Source organism: Pongo abelii, chromosome 21, assembly GCF_028885655.2.
Source record: "Pongo abelii isolate AG06213 chromosome 21, NHGRI_mPonAbe1-v2.0_pri, whole genome shotgun sequence".
Taxonomy (NCBI): Eukaryota; Metazoa; Chordata; class Mammalia; order Primates; family Hominidae; genus Pongo; species Pongo abelii.
In genome coordinates, this window is record NC_072006.2 from 45,254,437 (window position 1) to 45,276,190 (window position 21,754).

Here is a 21,754-nt window from a genome sequence, read left to right on the forward strand (position 1 = left end):
TAGGCATGTTGCCTATAACAAGAAGGTAATTTATTTGTATTTGTTAAATTGTTATCAGTAATAAGTGAATATCCTACTATAAGTGGTAGAGAATCAAAGATTGTAGACTACCAAATAGCACCCAAGAGGCTAACTCATGCAAGGTGTTGCTTATAGTAAAAGCTGATCAGAACTCAGCTTCTGTATGCCATCTGGGGTTATCTTCTCACTTGCATGCTCATGACCAGTGTAGGCTGCATCTTATAAGTAATCTGGCTCACAGTTAGCTAGACATGTATTAGTCTGATGGAACAAAATTGGATTGTAGCTTTGACCACTATGAGGACCACTGTCGTATAAGGTCTTAGATACCAACTTGAGTAAATTGCTTAAGGACTGGGAATAGATCCAGATTCCTCCAGGTTTAGCTTCAAGTTATGATCAGTTTTCGGGGGATGCAAGGAGAAAATGAATATGAATGAAATAAATAGCTGATATTTGAACATTTTTAATGCCCTAGGCAGCGTCTTAAGAATTCTAAGCTTTCATTTATCAATCCTGAGGTAGTTAACATTACTATTTCCAGTAATGTTAACTGGGCCAGTTTACTTTTGAAGAAATTGAATCTCACGGTTTAAGTAAAGTAACTAGCTCAAGGCTATATAGTTATAACTAAGCCACAGAGCAGGGAGGCTAATCTAGGCCTACCTCATGCCACAGCCTGAGTTCTTAGTTGTGATACAAAACAAGGTAAAGGGGGACCTGGGGTGACTTAGTTGCCTCCCGAGAATTCTGGGCTGTGGTGGAATTACCCATCAGACTGAGGGCTCCCATCTCTTCACTTATGTGTCCTTAACAGACTAAATGCAGGCTCTGCTGCACTTTAATGTAATACTTTCCCTGTTAAGGGAAGCTTGCTTGCTTTTGCAGCAAAGCCCCCTGGATAGTTTATTTTTTAGCAGTTCAGCTTGTGCTTGGACCCAGTTATTCCAGAAATCAGTAAAACCTATTTGAGTATTCAAGAAAAAGGATCTTTTTGTTATCTAAGGATTAACTACAAACCTTATTTTATAAGGGTTCGGGAAGTCTGCTTATTTACTAAGGAATTTCATCAGAGGTGGTTAGCATTTTGTGAACAAGTATGATGTTGTTCCCACTTCAAGGGGGATAAATAACAAATTTAACCAGCTTGCTGCTTAAGAAGCAGAATTAGCAGTGGGCCAATCATTGGCCTCTCTTCAGAGTTCTCATGTGACTCACTCAGTTTTGCAGAGTGGAGGTAGATTTTAACCACTTTCAAGTCAAGTTGGTTGGCCATTCATGAGCTGTGTGCAGGGAGAGAAGAGAGAGGAGAACAAGTTAGCAGAAAGCTGAGGTGTGTTAGACAGGAGTTGTAGGTAAGTCAGGGAGAGGATATTCTTCATTTAGACCCTGAGCTTGAATAAGACACCTTTCTACAGGAGACATTGCGGATACTTTCTAGTTAATACTAGCGCAGTGTTCTGCAAACTACACCTGCTTTTGTGTGGTCCACAAACTAAGAATGGTTTTTGTATTTTTAAATTTAGGCATGTGCCACATAACAAGATTTCTGTCAACCATAGACCACTTATATAATGATGGTCCCATAAGATAGAAGGTGGTATTTTTACTGCCCCTTTTCTGTGTTGTAGATACGTTCAGATACACAAATACTTAACACTGTGTTACAGTTTCCTACAGTACTGTAACATGCTGTACAGGTTTGTAGCCTAGGAGCAACAGGCTATACCATATAGCCTAGGTGGTGGTAGGCTATACCATCTAGGTTTGTGTAAGCACACTATGATGTTTGCATGACAAAATCGCCTAATGACACATTTCTCAGAATGTAGTTGGAGGAAAAAAAATTGAAAGGAGAGTATTACTTCATGACACAGGAAAATCATTTGAAATACAAATTCCAGTGTCCATAAATAAAGTTCACTAGAATGTGGCCATGCTCGTTCATTTACATGTAATCTGTGGTTGTTTTTGTGCTACTGTGGCAGAATTGAATACTTGCAGTGGAACTTGAATGGGCTACAAGGCGTATTTAGTACCTGGCCCTTCACAGAAAAAGTTTGCTGACCTGATTGAATGTGCTTGTGTGTATCACAGGAAGCTTGCCAGGACTCTTGGTACGTAGTAGCCTCTAGCTCCCAAAGGCATCTGAGCCCCACTGGCAGGACTCAGTTACCTGTCTCTCTCTAAGCATGACTCCACCCACTAGTGTCCAAACAACAAAGAAAACTCGTATTTTAAAGAGCTTGACTAACCCCGTCCTTATTATCTAAGTTAGAGTAGCTGTGCCACCCCTTAAGTAGCTTTTCCTTCTTCCTCTCAAATAGGGGTTGGAAGAGTAGCAGGTGAGAACAACCTCTTTCTTCCTCAATTGTAGAGACTCAATAGTCTAGGCTATAAATTTAAAAAAAAAAAAAAAAAAAATCCCCAAAGGCTGACTCAGCACATGCCTGCCTTTTAAAGGAACAGAGAGACCCAGTTGGAATAGAAACTGAAAATAAAATCAGCAGCACATCAATTTTTGTAGGTGGCTTGTATTTGGTATTAATATTGCTCAGAAGACTCAGGAATAAGAAATAATAATGCAGGGTTTCTTCAAAATATGGTTCTGGACAGTGGATTATAGTTACCTGGAGAGCTTGTGTTAAAATATCTGAGGATGATTCCAAGTACCAGGGCTCATACACAGGAATATTTGAGAACCACTGCACTCAAGCATTTTAAATTTTCCTTTTACCTAAATCCACATGGGCCAAGACAATTTTTAAAATTCATAGAATTCATGTGACCAGACGTAAGGGGTCAATAAAGGTCATTTTATAGATCAGAAAACTGAGACCCAAAGCAGAGAAATAAGTTATCTAAAACCCCACCAGGACATTGCATTAAAGGAGTTGCTCTAAGCATGTCTTCTTATATTAGAAAGTGAAATTGACTTTTAAATCTGTCATTTAGTTTTTGGCATAATAATAAAGCAATGAACGGTCTGTTCTGGCTCTAACTGCGCCTGGAATCTCCAGATCAGAAGACCTCCTTGTAGATCAAGTAACATACTTCTCTGAAAGACAGTTTGTCGGTCCTATCACTGAAGTCTGAATTATTTTTTTGATTTTTAAATATAATTAATTGGTCCCTGGAAATGAGAACCAGAGGAAGACAAGAAGATGAACTTGAATTTAAGGAGCATATGGAAGAAGTGGGATGGGAAAGAAGGTTGTAAAATAAGACAGACAGGGGTTGTGGAGAGACAGATTAAGGTAGGGAGAGAAGGTTGTAAAATAAGACAGGAAGGGGTTGTGGAGAGACAGATTAAAGTAATTGTGGTGTTGTAAAGCCATAAAAGAAATTTAAATGCGGAAGTGGCCTGGAAGAGAAAACATTCTCTGACCATTTAACCCTTTTGTGTGTGTGTCAGTTTGAGGCGTAAAGTAGATCAATAGGCTCCTTCTTGTGTGTCTTTTCCATGGCAAAGCCTTTAAGGATAATAATAGCTGACCACTAATCTCACACAGCTGCTGATGTTTAAGAACCTGATTCTTGAAGTGTTTTTAAGTCAGTTTGTGGCATTTCTTCTGAACACGTGGGCACTTTGGAAATTGTAGTGACAGGTTTTAGAAATTTGAAGTTGTGTTGCAGAGATGATAACAAAATTGGGTCTTTGAGCAACTCTGAGTCTTTTAATGCAGTGCACTTCTAAGTTTCTGATGGTATTTCCCCAAGTTTTGAATATTGAAGAGAAAGACCACACTTTGCAAAATAATTGGCAACTTTCATTTAATTCAGTTTGACCCTGTCTTGAACTTGGTCTTCGTAACTTCTTATGAGGGTCTTTTCCAACTGTAACATTAGAGGCTGATTCTGGAACTTCATGGAGGCAAGTCCAGTGAAACTTGGGCAGTTAGGGGGACCCTTTTCCCCCTCCCTTTTCAAAGTTAGTCAGTAGCTGCTACTGTTGGGATGGCATGGTAAGGTGGGTATTATGCTTATTATGAAACTTGATGAAGGCAGGGACTCAGTTTTGGGGCTGAGTTGTATTTCAACACTGAAGTGGCACTCAGTAAATACTTGAACAAATGAATATTGTGAACCCCAACTTCCTTAAGGACAGAAGAACTATTTATACTTGTCTGCCATCTTCTTAGCTAGAGATGTTTTTTTTGTTTGTTTGTTTTGTTAGCTTTCAAGTTGAGGTCCCTGACAGGGGAACCCCATAGTTTCAATGATGAACAAGTCCATGACAAAAATTCTTGTTTATATGCAATACACATTTAGGGAGAATAAATGGTCATGTGGACTTTAAAAATTGGAAATGTTACTAGTCTCTTCTCTCATTCTTTTGTTTTGTTTTATGTTGAGGCAGAGTTTCACTCTTGTTGCTTAGGCTGGAGTGCAATGGCGTGATCTTGGCTCACTGCAACCTCCGTCTCCGTGTTCAAGTGATTCTCCTGCCTCAGCCTCCCAAGTAGCTGGGATTACAGGTGTGCATCACCATGCCTGGCTAATTTCTGTATTTTTTAGTAGAGATGGGGTTTCACCGTGTTGGTCAGGCTGGTCTTGAACTCCTGAACTCAGGTGATCCACCTGCCTTGGCCTCCCAAAGTGCTGAGATTACAGATGTAACCCACTGCTCCCAGCCCTCATTCGTCAGTTTTTTAAGGGTTTCTTTAGAGCTGAATCCTCCCAGCTGTTTTCTTTCCTTTTGAATTCCAGAGCTCTTTGGGCCTTTAGCCAGAAACAGTCTCTGTCCTGCTTACTTTGAAAGGCTGTTAACTATGCCCTGGAATTTTGGAAATGTTCTCCTTGAGAATTGCTTTAAAGTAGTGATAAGGACTCTTCTGTAGGCTACAAATTGAAACCAGCCACCATTAAGATGGCTCACAGACAGGGTGTCCTGGATTGAAACTGGACCAACATTGGTATAGTCTGAATTTGAAGAGTAAAAAGAAATACGCCCTTCCCTCTCCCCTAACAGTTGGGGGATACTTGTTTTTACTCCTCAACCATTCCCCTTTTAATGATGACAAGTTTTCAGGCTTTTTCACTGCCTTTAGTTTTGCATTAAGTTCCTGGGAGATTCACACACCCCTGATATTTACTGCACTCCCGGATGCCAGTTTTTTATCACTCAAGACCAGCTTGTTATCTGTCCTAGACAGAAGCAGCCTTCTTTTAAAAGTATTAGAATATACTGGGTATAGAGTGTTAAAGAGAATGTTGATTTTGTTAAAACTCCTGCTTTTGGGGATGTGATATGGGTTTGAAAGTCAGGGAGGAAGTAGAAGATGTAAGGGTTTACCCCAGTACAAGAGTTTTAATAATGAGGTGATAAATATTTTCTTTAAATAATTTACTCACCCATTGTGTTCACTCAAATGGTTCTAGTGTTCACTTTCCTTATGCACTAGTTGTATATTTGTAAGTCAGAGAAGAGCAGAGATTATCTTTGACAGATGTTATATTGTGAGTGTCTTTTTGGAGAAGGTAGGTTTTGATTGTGCAACTATGCCCCACCTCCATTCCCCATACACTTGACTTGATGATTATCTTTGAAGGAGGAGCCCATCATATTATACAGCTGCCCTAAGTCTCAAATCTATCATCAAAAGGCAGTGTAAAGGGGACTGGCTCAAAACATGGCAAAGAGTCTCCTTTGTATCAGAAAGCTCTCTGCCTTTGCTTATAAAGCAGCAAAGGACTCTTCTTCCTGCCCTGATCTGATTACCCTAAAAGCTTTGAGATCGTGGAATAGTTGATAAAACAATCAGTATTCTGTGCTGATGACTTATCCTTTTCTCCCTTAAGAAAGAGTAAATGTTTTTGCTTGGATTGAGTTTAGAGACGCCAGGTAGAATAAGATTGGCAACACTGTTAGCCACCTGCTGACCACAGCTAAGCAGGCATATGTGCTTCTGCAGGGGGATGCTATGGCGTTAACAGTGCCTTCCTTAAAACCTGTAAGTTCGTTAGGCTTCCGGGTACCAGGGTTGTTAGAGTAGGCCAAAGTTTACTTCCTTTTTCATAAGTGCTTTTCTTTCCTGGATCTCCGTATAGGAAGGAAAATCAGACAGCATTTCTCAGTTGTTGGCTCGGTGGGCATTGTGAATGGGTATGGTTGCTGCCTCAAATGCACATATACAACCTGAGCTAAGTTGTATGAAATGATTGAGTAGGCTGACTTCAGTTCTATGTAAATTAATCAAGGAGAAGGTTTAGGAATCGTTGTACAGCATTGACAGTTGTTAACATGTTTATAATTTCTTGGAGATTAGCCAGGAATTCTGTTAAAACTATACACAAATATTGATTGACTTTCAAAATAAAATTCTTTAAAATCACTGAAATTCTCTGAGCCCAAGTTTCTTCATCTGTAAGATAAGCAAATTTACTAAGGTCGTGGGTATCTAGTACATGATGGACAGAGATTTGAAGCTCTTTACCACTGATTTATGCTACCTTCTCATAGATCTAGTAGTTAAGTGACTTTTACCCAAGGTCATACGCTGAGTGATAGAACAAGGAATTTGAATAAGATATTTTTCACTGTTGAACTGGTCTGCTTTCTCCAGCTTCCTTCAGAGGTCCCTAAAGGTGACCTCTGTGCTGCTCTGCAATGCCTCTATCACATTAGGGTTTGGTCATGGTCTTTTGTGCTCATCATGTTTGAACATGTTTATCAAAGTATTTTACAGACTTGGTTATTTCTTCCCCTAATATAATTTGTGTATTTGTCTGTTTTCCCTATGGAGAATGAACTTTTTATCTTATATATGCCTGATGTGACATTGATTTGGCCACTTGGGGTTGACCTTGTACTTGGTTTCCATATCTGCAGCTTCATTGTCATTTTGGGTTTAGGCCAGCTTTCAGGAATTTTTTAACAGTTGGATCAAATTTTGTTGGATTCATTTGATACTGAGTTTCTTATTCCTGTATATTTTGTTTCCTTTCTATCTAAGCAGAGAACTAGGACTCTAGAGTTACAAGAAGTGGGAGTATATCTATAACTTTTTTAAAAGAAAAAAAAAAGGACCAGGCACGGTGGCTCACTCCTGTAATCCCAGCACTTTGGGAGGCCAAGGCGGTTGGATCACTTGAGGTCAGGAGTTCGAGACCAGCCTGGTAAACATGGTGAAACCCTATCTCTACAAAAATACAAAAATTAGCTGCCCATGGTGGTATGCACCTGTAATCCCAGCTACTCGGGAGCCTGAGGCAGGAGAATCGCTTGAACCTGGGAGGCGGAGGTTGCAGGGAGCTGAGATTGCACCACTGCACTCCAGCCTGGACAATAGAGTGAGACTCTGTCTAAACAAACAATCAGCAAAAAAAAAACCTCTGTTTTGGACACATGACTTTAGGGAGATAAACATAACTCTGGGATTTTATTTTTTAATATGCTCCTGAAAACAGTCAGCTCTCCCATTTCCTAGCTGGGAGAAGTATGTCTCACTTAATTTTGCTCATTCAGGAGAGGATGAATTTTTCAGCAATGATAGTAATAGTTGGCTGTCGCGGCTCATTTCTTGCTGCAGTGTAGCACATCCACCAAGAATGCCCTTTCACCTTCCTTTGTCTTGCCAACTCCCTCTTAGCTTTCAGTAAGACTTGGCTCAAACTGCATCCTCCAGGAAGCCTATGTTAACTCCTAACTGCCACTCTTGGATCCAGGGTTTTTATTTCATCTTGTTCGCTGGTGGAACCAGGCTGTTTTATCTCATTATATTACTCTTCACTTTGAAACAAGGAGGCAGTTAACCTAGATTCAGTATTTTTACTCTTAGACTTTTTCCCCCCCAAAATGCCCATAAATTAAGCAATCTTACTGCCTTACTGCGCTTACTGAAAAATAGCAGCAGGGCAGAAAAATAGAAAATCTTGCTATCATGTAAGAGATGTGGAAGTAATGGTGCCCACATGCTTCATTTGGAAAATGTCTATTACCTTTATAAAGAGTTTGTATAGTTTCTAAATACAGGAGCATCATGATGCAATAGAGACTGTTACTTTAATGTTAATTGACATTTGAAATTTTGAGTTTCAAATGTTTCCTAAAACATTTTTTCTTAACCCTTTTGCTGTTCCATTGATCTGCCATTCTACATTCTGCCTCCTTTGTTTCCCTGTCACTTATTAAAAATACTGCCTCTTAACTTTGTCATCATCCACTTATTTCTCTAGATACACCTTGGAGTGTTTTTTCAGGCTGAATTGTTAGGCATGGGATTGTTGGGTTTAAAGAGGGAGAGTATGTGAGTTTGTTTGATTTTGCTAAATTCTTCCTTCATGGGGGTTATACCAACTAGATGCACCTTATTTTCAGAGATGGTAAAATGAGGCAAAAAGTATCTTAGATTTGAGGAAATCGTTACCACCCAGAGTTGTGAAAGTTAGAGGTGATATATGTAATACTGCCTTGCACAAAATATACATTTAGTAAAGGATACTGATATGGTTTGGCTGTTTCCCCACCCAAATCTCATGTTGAATTGTAGCTCCCATAATCTTCATGTGTTGTGGGAGGGACCCGGTGGGAGGTAATTGAATCACCCGGGCAGTTACCTCCATGCTGTTCTTGTGATAGTGAGTTCTCATGAGCTCCAATGGTTTTATAAGGGGCTTTCCCACCCCGCCCCCCCGCCTGCCCCACTTTGCTTCACACTTCTCCTTGCTGCCACCATTTGAAGAAGGACGTGTTTGCTTCCCCTTCCACCATGATTGTAAGTTTCCTGAGGCCTTCCCAGTTCTGCAGAACTGTAAGTCAATTAAACCTCTTTATAAATTACCCAGTCTGGGGTATGTCTTTATTAGCAGTGTGAGAATGGACTAATACAGATACCTAGATACCCATTATTATCTTTTGTGAACTGGGACTATTTCTCTATCGTAAGAGTAGTAAGAAACTTGAGTTGAGATAGTGTTTGAAAGCACCCTAGCATGGTGCTGGCACCCATATTAGTGCCCTTTTCTCTTGTGTGCCTTGGGCAGCCAGCTACTTGAGATTATATCTTAATTACCTTAATGGATTGTAAACTCCTTGAGGGCAAAGTCCTTGTCTGGTGAGTCTTTAGCAGTATGCTTTGGACTTGAATATATTTGGTTTTAAATTGAATTAGTCTTCAGAATATATTTCTGAAACAGTAGGAAAAGGATTTCTTTTTTTCTTTCTTTTTTTTTTTTTTTTTTAACACATTAACCCTCAACTCCTGTGTAATGCTACCTAACACCTATTCCTACAGTAGGAAAAGACAGAGACACTTTCCTTTTGTCTGTTGGGAGCTTCTTTACTTAAAAGCTTTTTAAACCCCAGGGAATATGTTAGGTAACAATAGCAAAAGATGTTGATTCCTGTTCTATCTGTTTAACCTATCTGTTTAACTTATCTGTCCTTAGGGAGTAACTCCAGTTAAATTACAGTGAAAGGAGTTAGTTGCCGTAAGTCTTCTGTTTTATTAAGATTGCTTTATTGCAGGGGGCTTCCTCCCATGTCTTCATCTAGAATTTTCACTAGGAATTAAAATATTTGTTACTAGAAAGCATTAGTTGGCCTGAATTCACAATGAATTAGGTTTTCTGATGATTTAATATGCAGTGGTTTGCATCTTTCATATCTGTCAGTTAAGTTCAACACATTTCTTTTTGCACTTAACAGGTGCTTGAAGTGGCAGGGTCCTTCCTCTAAAACATTTTAAATAATACTAGTAGATGAATTCCAGTTAAGGGGAAAAGGTATGTGCTGAAAGTAATCTTCAAGGCCACAGTATGTTCTCTCCAAACACATATTTTCACCACGAGGGATGTAGATCTGCGTGCCCTTATTGGCTGTACTTTTTCACTTACTGGCATCTCTTCTGACCAACATCTTTAGTCAGATGTCCCACTGTTACCTTAGATACAATATGGCTCAGGCTGGTCCATCATTTCTCCAGTATTTTTTGCCATCTTTATTCTGCACAAGTTTCTTGTTTTTGCCAAGGCCCCTTGTTCCCCCAGTCACCTGGACATAAAGACTTTCTCTGACTCTTTATTACACTGCATTTATTACACATAGTAGTGAGTTCCTGGAACTGGGTTCTACTTCCATTTTCCCAAATGTGCTTTTACATTTTTTCCTTCCTTCTTAGTTCCTTTGCTATCACTTTTTTTGTAGATTGCTACAGAAACCTCTAGCTATTTATTTTGCTTTTACTTTTATCTCTTACTGTTCCTTAACACAAACCCTCTCTTGGAACTAGGCCAGTCTTCTTGCCATGCCCTCATATAATAACACAAAAATGAAGGGTTGGAAAGGAAGAAGCTTAAAGATAATGTTCAACTTATGAAAAGTTTCAAGCATACACATAGAGAAATATAATGAACTCCCATGTGTCTGTCACTCAGCTTCAGTAATTATCAACCTTTTGCCAGTCAAATTTTGTCTATCCCCATATCTCTTGGTGCCCCCCTCCCCCCACCACCACCAGAGAGTATTATAAGCAAATTCCAGGCATCATTTACGTGGAAGTACTTCAGTATTCATCTTTAGAGATTCTTTAATCTGTCAGTTTACCTACTGCAGATCATCTCTACAGTTTCCCTTTCAGTTGGTGATTTAGTTTGTTTAAATGCTTTTGGCGTTCAGAAGGCATCCCATTCTTTTAGTGGTTAGTTCTTTTGTACTGACCTCAATTTGCCCCCCTATCATTTCTCAGCAGTAATATAAATTTATATTTACTCAGAAATTACAAATTTACTAAGTAAATTTATATAATACAATATAATAGTCATTAAGATATTTGAAGAAGTTGCCATGTAATACACTTTTTGACACACCTTTCACAGCACACATAGCACATGTAATAACTTTTATTTGTATTTTAGAGAGAGGGTCTTGCTCTGTACCCCAAGTGGAGTGCAGTGATGTAATCATAGCTCCATCCTTGAACTCCTGTGCCCAAGCAGTCTTCCCACCTCACCCTCGGAGCAGCCAGTATTACAGGTGCACCAACATGCCTAACTAATTTTTTAAAAAGATTTTGTAGAGACGAGGTCTTGCTATGTTGCCCAGGCTGGTCTCAAACTCCTGGCCTCAAGTAAGCCTCCCACCTTGGCCTCCCAAAGTGTTGGGATTGCAAACATGAGCCACCGTGCTCAGCCATTCCTTTAAAATAGGAATACTTGGGGTTCAGATCTTTGACCTGGGTCTTATTTGTATCAATGAGATTAATGAGCCACAGCCCCGAGTTTCTCACCAGACATTTTTTATTTGCATTTTTAGACAGCAGTTGCTTTAAAAAATTTGGGGACCTGGCTTAAAATCAATTTTGAAATTTTGTGCATTAAAAAAAAAATGTGGCCGGGCGCAGTGGCTCATGCCTGTGATCCCAGCACCGGACTTCGGGAGGCTGAGGCATACGGATTGCCTGAGCTCAGGAGTTCGAGACCAGCCTCGGCAACATGGTGAAACCCCATCTCTACTAAAATACAAAAAATTAGCCGGGCGTGGTGGCATGCACCTGTAGTCTCAGCTACTCAGGAGGCTGAGGCAGGAGAATTGCATGAACCGGGGAGGCTGAGGTTGCAGTGAGCCGAGATCACACCACTGCACTCCAGCCTGGGTGACAGAGTGAGACTCTGTCTCCAAAAAAATTAAAAAAAAATGTTATTGGCAGACTGTTATCTGAAACCTGCCTGGAATTACTTTCAATTTATCCTTCACTTAATTTCCTTTTTAAGTTTAGAGCTTTTTAGTGATTTAAGCAAATTTTCCTATGTACACTAGTATTTGTCAAGATAAATTTTTAAAGTTTGGTCCATTTTTTACTATAAAAGTAATTGTGGGGAAAACTAGAAAACAAGATGAAGTATATGCACAAAAACTCAAGTTACTCATAAATTGACTACCCTAAGATAACTGCTTTTAATATTTTGATGTCTATATTCCAGTCTTCTTCATATGTATTTATGCGTTTGAATTATACACAGAGTAGTTTTTTTTTAATGTGATGTCCTTGCCATACTCTAGGGCTGTATTAGCAGATCTTGATGTTCTGAGGCTTGTTTATTGAATCTGGCCTGCAAACAAAATTAAATGACACATGCTTTATTCCAGATTGTAGTGCTATTACATGTATTGTCATTATTATGATTTTAGCCATAAGTGTTTGGTTTGAGGCGGAAGTAATGGGATATTGCTGTCAAGTAAACTGGGGCCACTAACCTTGTGTGAATCAACTTAACATTTTAAGATTATAGACTCGAGGTTTTTAGAAGAAGCTGAAGGGTTCTGTATGCTGCATGGAAGATTGAGTTCAAATCCTGCTTCTGACACCATGTGATATTATTTTTCCCATCTCTGTAGGATGGGAATTTCTTACAGTTAGTACTACGATCATGCAGATTTCTATTTTCCCAGGGCCTGACACAGAATAGATGCTCAGCAGATTATGACACATGTGGCTTCTTTTGCTGTGAGCCAGTCATGGGATGAAGACACATTGCCTATGCATTATTAATTGATTGCTATAAAACATATTTTGCCTCAAAATATAATAGCTTAAAACAACAGACACTTATTTTCTCATGTAGTTCCTGTGAGTCAGGAATCCAGACATAGTTTATCTGGGTGGCTTTGGCTTACCATCTGTAGATTGCAGTCAGTATGTCAGCCAGGGCTGCAGTCATTTGAAAACTTAATTTAGGCTAGAAGGCCCACTTCCAGGATGGCTCATTCACATGGCTAATTGGCAGGAAGCTTCAGTTTCTTACTACATGGGCCTTTCCAGAGGGCTTCTGAGTGAGTACATGACAATGTGTCACTGGCCTCCCCCAGAGCAAGGAGAGAGCAGGAAGGAAGACCTAATACCTTTTATGTCCTAGTGTCGGAAGTTGCCCCCTCACAATTCCACTTCATCTTTTTTGTTAGGAGTGAGTCACAGTGTCCAGCCCACACTCAAGGGGAGGGGAATTAGGCTATACCTCTTGAAAAGCAGAGTAACAAACAATCTTATAGTCAAGATAGTGTGTGTTTGTGTAAGGTTAGAATAGAGGGTCCGGAAATAGACCTATAATTATATGACCACTCGAAAAGGCCAAGACAATTTAATGGGGAAAGGGCCATCTTTTAAAAAATAATGCTAGACTATTCACAGTAGCAAAGACATGGAATCAACCTCAATGTTCATTAATGGTAGACTGGATAAAAAAAAGAATGTGGCACATGTACACCACAGAATACTGTGCAGCCGTAAGAAGAACGAGATTGTGTCCTTTGCAGGAACATGGATGGAACTAGAGGCCATTACCCTTAGCAAACGTAACAGAGGAACAGAAAATCAAATATTGCATGTTCTCACTTATAAGTGGGAGCTAAATGATGAGAACACATGGACACATGTAGGAGAACAGCAGATACAGGGGCCTTTTGGAGGGTGGAGGGTGAGAGGAGGGAGAGAATCAGGAAACATAATTAGTGGGTACTAGGCTTAATTCCTGGGTGATGAAATAATCTGTATAACAAACCTCCATGACACAAGTTTACCTGTATAACAAACCTGCACATATACCCCTGAACTGAAAAGTTAAAAAAAAAAAAATGGTGTTAGAACAACTTGACATCTTTATTGATTAGGAAAAAATGAACACTGGCCCTTAACTCTGCAAAACTGCTAGAAAATAAATAAATAAATAAATAAATAAATAAATAAATAAGGTGGTGATATGCCTTTGTAATCCCAGCCATTCCAAAGGCTGTGGCAGGAGGATTGCTTGAGCCCAGGAGTTCGAGAGGAGCCTGCGTAACGTAATATAAGAAAATGAGACTCTTTCCCTGCCTTTCCCCCCAAAAAGAGAGAGAGAAAATCTGTGTGGCCCTTGAGTAGGCAAAGATATCTTGGGGCAAGAAAATGAGACTCTTTCCCTGCCTTTCCCCGCAAAAGAGAGAGAGAGAAAATCTGTGTGGCCCTTGAGTAGGCAAAGATATCTTGGGGCAAGAAAATGAGACTCTTTCCCTGCCTTTCCCCGCAAAAGAGAGAGAGAGAAAATCTGTGTAGCCCTTGAGTAGGCAAAGATATCTTGGGGCACAAAACATACAGACCCTAAAAGAGAAAATTGATGAAGTGGACTTGATCAAAATTTAAAACTTTTGCTCTTTGAAAGACACCATTAAGAAATAAAAACAAGAAAATGATGGGGAGAAAATATTCACAGTTCATATAGCTAACAAAAAATTGGTAATCCAGAATGTATAAAGAGCTCTTACAACTAGGTAATAAGAAGACCAAGAAAGATTTGAGCAGATACTTCACCAAAGAAGGTATATGAGAGGCCAACAGGCACACCAAAAGATGCTTGTCATTAAACATCATTTAATCATCAGAAATATGTGAATTGAAACCATAGTGAGATACCACTCCACACCTGCTAGAATGGCTAAAATTAAAGACTGATAGCAGATATTGGTGAAAATTTGTAGCAATTGGAACGCTAATGAATTTTTGATGGAGATATACAATGGTACAATTTGGCAATTTCCTATAAAGTTAAACATACATTTTTTATATTACCCAGTAACTTTTCTCCTAAGTGTGTACCCAAGAGAAATGAAAACATGTCTGTAGAAATATTTGTATATGAATGTTTGTAGCAGATAAATAATAATCAATGCCTGGAAACAACTAAATTGTCCAGCAGGTGAATGGGTAAGTTACAGTATATCTACACAATGTAACACCACTCAGCAATAAAATGGAACCAACAACTGATATATCCAACAACGTGGATGAATGTCACAAATGTTATGCTGAGAGAAAGACATCAGACACAAAAAGAATAAATCTTATATGATGTTATTTACATGAAATCTAGAAATCTAGACAAATCTAATATATAGCATGATCAGTGCTTCCTTTGGGCAAGGGGTGGAAGATGGGGAACGACTGGGAAGGAGCATAAGGGAAACTTTCTGAGATGATGGACTTGTTCTAAATCTTTATTGTAGTGGGGATTGCACCTGTGGGTGTCTTTGAAATGTTTATTATTACAGTTATTTCTTAATATTTGTAGGGTATTGGTTCCAGGACCACCCCACCCCCGTCCCTAGTATACCAAAATTTGCAGATGTTCAAGTTTTTTTGTATATAAAATGGCACAGTATTTGCATATAACCTACACAATCCTTACATATACTTTAACTCACCACCACATTACTTAGATTACCTAATACAGTATAACTATATAAATAGTTGTTATATTGTGGGGGGATTTGTATTTTTTTGGTTGTATTGTTATAACTATTTTTATTTTTCCTTGAATATTTTCAGTCTGCAAATGGTTGAATCTATGGTGCTGAACCTGTAGATATGGAGGGCTGATTGTATTTTATTGTTTAGAAATTATACCTTATTAACATTCATTTAAAAACATATCTCTTGAGGTTTGGATTTTTCAGAAGTTATAACATCTGATCTTTAGAGTCAGTGTTCAATACTATCCCTTTGTTATCATTTAGAGGTCAGGCTTAATAGTATTATGTCTAGGGAGAAAAACGCCAAACTGTGGCTTCTTTCCACAGAATAATTGGCTCTCATTTCCTCATCCTCCCCATATTAGTGACTTGTCTTGATTGTAGAAGCAGGCTAATGGGACGCTTTGTCTGGGCTTCTTTGTGAAAGCTTTTTTTTTCAGTGGCATGTGCTATTATGCCTACCATGCCATTTGAATCCTGTCATTGTACTTCTTGACCAGCTTGTCAAGGTAGGCATACAGAAGATAGCTCATGACTCCTGTTAACTGACTCATCTCTTATGGTTGCAGATTCTCATAAACACAAAGATAAACACAAAGATCGAGAACACCGGCACAAAGAACACAAGAAGGACAAGGAGAAGGACCGGGAAAAGTCCAAGCATAGCAACAGGTAAGGGTGGAATCAAGCAAGTCCCTCATCATTCAGCAGTGGGTTGGCCATTGCTTGGCTTACCTGGAATATGTCTTAACTTGAGCTACAGGTAAAGATAGCAAAGTAAGTAGAAACTGTATTTGATCCTAGAGTTGCTATGAGGATGGCCATGATTTAGGCCTTAAATGGGATGCCATTGTTCAGATCAAGATGTATAAAGCAAGTATGTTTAATTTTCTTTTAATATATACCTCATTAAAAATACAGTTGTTCACTAAGATAGGTAAGGATTCATTGTGACACATGATGGCATTTAATCAAGTCTGTAGCAAGCTTGCCTTGATAAAAGGTAACTGGATTGGAGACCTGATTTTTTTTCTTCTTTCTATATTTTAAAGAGTTTACATTAAAAATTCTTAACTTGAGCTTCCATGGTCTGTTAGCCCCTGAAATTATATGCAAATGGTTGAGTATATGAGATTTCCTGGAGAGACTATTCCTAGCTTTCATCATGTTATCAGAGGAGTTCAGCTCCCACAAAAGCCTACAATCACCAATATGAATGAAACTCAATAATGCTGCCTTCTGGGATGGAAGCCTCAAGAAGATGTTTCTCTTGTTCATTTTGCCCCCATTTTTTTTGGTGTAGGAGGCAAGTGGTTAAATCTAGTTATTGAAAATGAGGACTTGTACTTCCATTCTGATTTAAAGACAGTTGTTGGTGAGAAAGCCATATGGTATTCCCATTCCCATAGTGGCCTGAGCTAGGTTAGGGAATGTAAAGATCTGTCACACATTAGAACAAGTGTCTCCATCCTAGAGTTCTTAGAACTTCTTTATTAACTTGTCTTATTGTCTGTAGACAAGTTAAAGTGAGAATTGCTTTCTAAGTCTGTTCTTTTTTGCGAATCATTAAAATAACCAGATTTAATTTTCTCTATTGGGGACATTTCTTTGGGAATCATGTATCATGCCTGTGGCCTTTTTTCCCTGTCCCTCACTCATCTCTTATCACTTGATCATCTAGTTTCCATTTTCATTATTCTGGTAAATTTAATCTCAGTAGTTGAATCTACTCTACATCTTTTCTAGTTTATAGTTGTCTAGCTTATGTTAATGTCTACCATACAGCAAAGAATATTGTCAAGGATAAAGAAGTTCATTGCATAATGATAAAAAGGGACCCGTTAGGAGAACATAACAGTTATAAATGTTTATCCACTAACGTCACAGCCTCAAAATACATGAAGTAAATCTGATAGAGCTGCAAAGAGAAATAAACATTCATAATTATGGTCAGAGATTTTACTATCTTTCTCAATAATTTTTAGTCCAAATAGAAAATAATTAAGGATATGGAAGACTTGAACAATATCAACCAACTTGATCTAATCGGCATTTATAGGTTTTTCCCATCCAACAATATTAGAATTTTCTCTTTTCTTTTCTTTTCTTTCTGTCTACTTTTCTGCTTTTAATTTTTTTCAGGTTTTATTTTAGATTCAGTGGGTACATATAGGCAACTTTGTTACCTGGGTATATTGCTGTGATGCTGAGGTTTGGGTACAAATGATCCCGTCACCCAGGTACTGAGCATAGAACCCAACAATTAGTTTTTCAGCCCTTACCGCCCTCCCTGCTCTAGTAGTCTCCAGTGTCGATTATTGCCATCTTTATGTCCATGAGCACCCGATGTTTAGCTCCTGCTTAAAAGTGACACCATGTGGTATTTGGTATTCTGTTCTTGCCTTAATTTGCTCAGGATAACAGCCTCCAGTTGCATCCATGTTGCTACAAAGGACATGATTCAGTTCTTTTTTTATGACCATATAGTATTCCATGGTAGATATGTACAACATTTTCTTTATCCAATCCATCATTGCTGGGTACCTAGGTTGATTCCATGTCTTCGCTATTGAGAATAGAGCTGCAGTGAACATGTGAGTACATGTGTCTTTTTAGTAAAATGATTTGTTTTCTTTTGGATACATACCGAGTAATGGGATTGCTGGATCAGAAGGTAGTTGTTTTTTTAAGTTCTTTGAGAAATCTCCAAACTGCTTTCCCTAGTGGCTGGACTAATCTACATTCTCATCAACAGTGTATAAGTGTTCCCTTTTTTCTGCAGCCTTGCCAGCCATCTGCTGTTTTTTGATTTTTAATAGCCATTGTGGCTGGTGTGAGATGATATCTCATTGTGGTTTTGATTTGCATTTCTCTGATGATTAGTGACGTGGAGCATTTTTTCATACATTTGTTGGCCATTTGTATGTCATCTTTTGAGAAATGTCTGTTCATGTCTTTTGCTTGTTTTTTAATGGGGTTACTTGTTTTTTGCTTGTTGAATCATTTAGGTTCCTTATAGATTCTAGATATTATACCTGTTAGATACATAGTTAGTGAATATTTTCTCCCATTCTGTAAGTTGTCTGTTAACTCTGTTGATAGTTTAATTAGATCCCATTTGTCAATGTTTGCTTTTGCTGCAATTGCTTTTGGCATCTTTGCTATGAAATCTTTGCTCGTTCCTATGTCCAGAATGGTATTGCCTAGGTTGTCGTCTAGGGTTTTTATAGTTTTAAGTTTTACATTTAAGTATTTAATCCATCTTGAATTGATTTTTGTATGTGGTATAAGGAAGGGGTCCAGTTTCAGTTTTCTGCATATGGCTAGCCAGTTATCCTAGCATCATTTATTGAATAGGGAGTCTTTTCCCCATTGCTTATTTTGGTTGACTTTCTTGAAGATTAGATTGCTGTCGGTGTGTGGTTTTATTTCTGGGTTCTCTTTTCTGTTCCATTTGGTCTATGTGTCTGTTTTTGTACCATTACCATGCTGTTAGTGTTTCTGTACCATTACCATGATGTTAGAATACGTTCTTTTTAAGTGCACACGAAATGTGCCAAAATAGCTCATATTTTGGACCCCACCCTCCTTAAACCATCTTCTTTGGCTTTAATGCCTCCATGCCTCTCCATCTTTCCGGCCACCTTTTGCACCTCTTTCTAATGCACAGTCATTCCTTAACAGTTTTTGGCTTTACCTGTTTTGCTGTTTATCCTTATTTCACATTCCATATTCGGTCTTGTGAACTTCTTTTCAGTTCCTTAAACATAGCATGTTTTCTGATGCCACTAAGCCTTTAAACATGCTGTTGTTGGTTCTGTAATACTCTCTTGCCTTTTTGCTGTCATTCTTTTAGTTGCAGCTCAGACTTGACTTGTTCCAGGTATCCTTTCTACCCGTCTTCTCATATTAAATGCCACTTTTGTGTGCTCTCTGGTGCCTGGAATATATTCCTAGCATAATAATTATTATGATATTTAATTGTCTCTTTACTTTCCTCTATGGCCTCCTGGGCTCTAAAGTCCCTGAAAGCAGAATTGGGATCTTTTTTGTTTTTTCTGGGGTGGGGCGGGGGGCTGGTTTTTTTTGTTTTTTTTTTGAGACGGAGTCTTGCTCTGTTGCCCAGACTGGAGTGCAGTGGTGCCATCTCAGCTCACTGCTATCTCCACCTCCCAGGTTCAAGTGATTCTCCTGCCTCAGCCTCCCAAGTAGCTGGGATTAAGGTGCATGCCCCCACACCCAGCTAATTTTTTGTATTTTTAGTAGAGACAGAGTTTCACCATGTTGGCTGGGCTGGTCTCAAACTCCTGACCTCAAGTGATCCGCCCACCTTGGCCTCCCAAAGTGCTAGGATTACAGGTGTGAGCCACCACGCCCGGCCTTTTGTATTCATTTTGCATCCTTCAGACTTAGTATGGTACCTGGCAGATAGCTGGCACTTACTAGTCTATATTTATTGAATTAATGAGCGGATGATCTATGGGTATATTAATTTCCATCTTCTTTCTTCTCACATACTCTTAATCTTTTATAGGATAGTTATTAAGTCACTTTGGCTTATCTCATTTTTCACACAATTGTGTGTGGTAAAATAAACATAACAAAATTTACTGTTTTAAAGTAGCATTTAGTACATTGACAATAGTATGCAACTATCACCACTATCTCCAGAACTTTTCATCATCCCAGTCTCTGAATTCACTAAATAATAACTTTTCATTCTGTTCCCCCATCCTAATATCTTTCTACTTTGTCTTTTTTTCTCTTTCCCTTCTACTTTTTATCTTTATGAATTTGCCTATTCTAAGTACTTCATATAAGTGGAATAATACAATATTTATCTTTTTTTAATCTGTTCTATATTCCCTTAATATGTTTTCAAGGTTTATCCATATTGTAGCGTATCAGAAATTCATTCTTTTTTATGACTGAATTATATTCCATTGTATGCCTGTAATCACATTTTAAAAAGTCCACCTGTTGATGGACACTTGGGTTGTTTCCACCCTTTGGCTACAAATACATGTTTGAGTTCTGCTTTCATTCTCCGGGGTGTATACCTAGGAGTAGAATTGCTAGATCATGTCCAACAATGGGTGGCTGCCTGCTATGTTTTTACTGTGCCAGTTGATGTGAAGTGTGAAAAAAAAAATTAGATAACCTTTGACCGTGAACGGTATCATCTGAGGAGGTGAGAGACCTGTTTACAGATCAGATGAAGAATGCTGATTTTTATATTACTAGACTGTAAGAAGAAATTCCAAAAGACTTTAAGAAGAAAGAGGTTAATATTTAAAACATAAGCTTTTGAAAACTTATCTTCTCTAACACATTCTACTTTGTTTTGGGAGGAAAGATACAGTAAAAGTGACATAAAGAGCTTTGAGACATATAAGTTTGGCCCTGTCCTGTTTTACAAAAATCTTCTCTTAAAAAAAAAAAGGGATGTGATTTTTTTTAGAAGAAATCCTCATCCTTGTGCATTCATTTAAGTCTCATGTGATCTTGGCTAGGTTACTTAACCTTCTTCAACTCAGTTTCTTCATCTTCATCTTGATACATGCTTCACAGGGGAACCATGGGAGTCAATAAATATAGAAGCTCTTCAGTTGTGAACTGCTCTACAAATGTGCAGAGATGACACTTTTACATCTATTTAAAAGCATACTTTTCCAAGATCATATTGTAGGTAGATTCAATAATTTGTTGTATGTGCTTTTGTCCCTCTTTTCTTTCTTTTTTTTTTTTTTTTTTTTTCAGACAGAGTCTTGCTCTGTCACCCAGGCTGGAGTGCAGTGACACAGTCTCGCTCACTGCATCCTCCGCCTCCCGGGTTCATGCCATTCTCCTGCCTCAGCCTCCCGAGTAGTTGGGACTACAGGTGCCCGCCACCATGCCCCGCTAATTTTTTATATTTTTAGTAGAGACGGGGTTTTACCGTGTTAGCCAGGATGGTCTTAATCTCCTGACCTCGTGATCCACCTGCCTTGGCCTCCCAAAGTCTTGGGATTACAGGTGTGAACCACTGCGCCCGGCCACTTTTATGCCTTTTAATATTTTCTTCATTCCTATAAAAATAGAAGCCTTTTTGCCAAGAGCTATTGGAAAAACCTGGCCCAAGTTTCTGTTTACATATGACATGACTAAATGTAGCCCTTGGTTTCTTATTCACATGAGTAAATTTTAACAGTTTAATCAGATGATCTGTTGTAAGCAAACTTTTAAATACTTCTTGTTTTGATGTCTACTGACACAGTACCTCTTTGCAACAAAGCAAGGATATTGGTTATATTCCAGTAAAATTATTTTATTATTTTTTTTGAGATGGAGTCTTGCTTTGCCGCCCAGGCTGGAGTGCAGTGGTGTGATCTCGGCTCACTGCAACCTCTGCCTCCTGAGTTCAAACAATTCTCCTGCCTCAGCCTCCCAAGTAGCTGGGACTACAGGCACCCGCCACCACGCCGAGCTAATTTTTGTATTTTTAGTAGAGACGAGGTTTCACCATATTGGCCA

General features: G+C 38.7%; 1 protein-coding gene across 1 annotated transcript in view; it reads left to right on the plus strand.

Moving 5' to 3' along the window:
• TOP1 (DNA topoisomerase I) overlaps positions 1-21,754 on the plus strand; it is a 96,225-nt gene that overhangs the window by 17,008 nt on the left and 57,463 nt on the right. Inside the window, exon 3 of the mRNA XM_024238888.3 lies at positions 15,811-15,913. Coding sequence (XP_024094656.1) covers positions 15,811-15,913 — 103 coding nt within the window. The remainder of the gene's footprint in view (positions 1-15,810; positions 15,914-21,754) is intronic.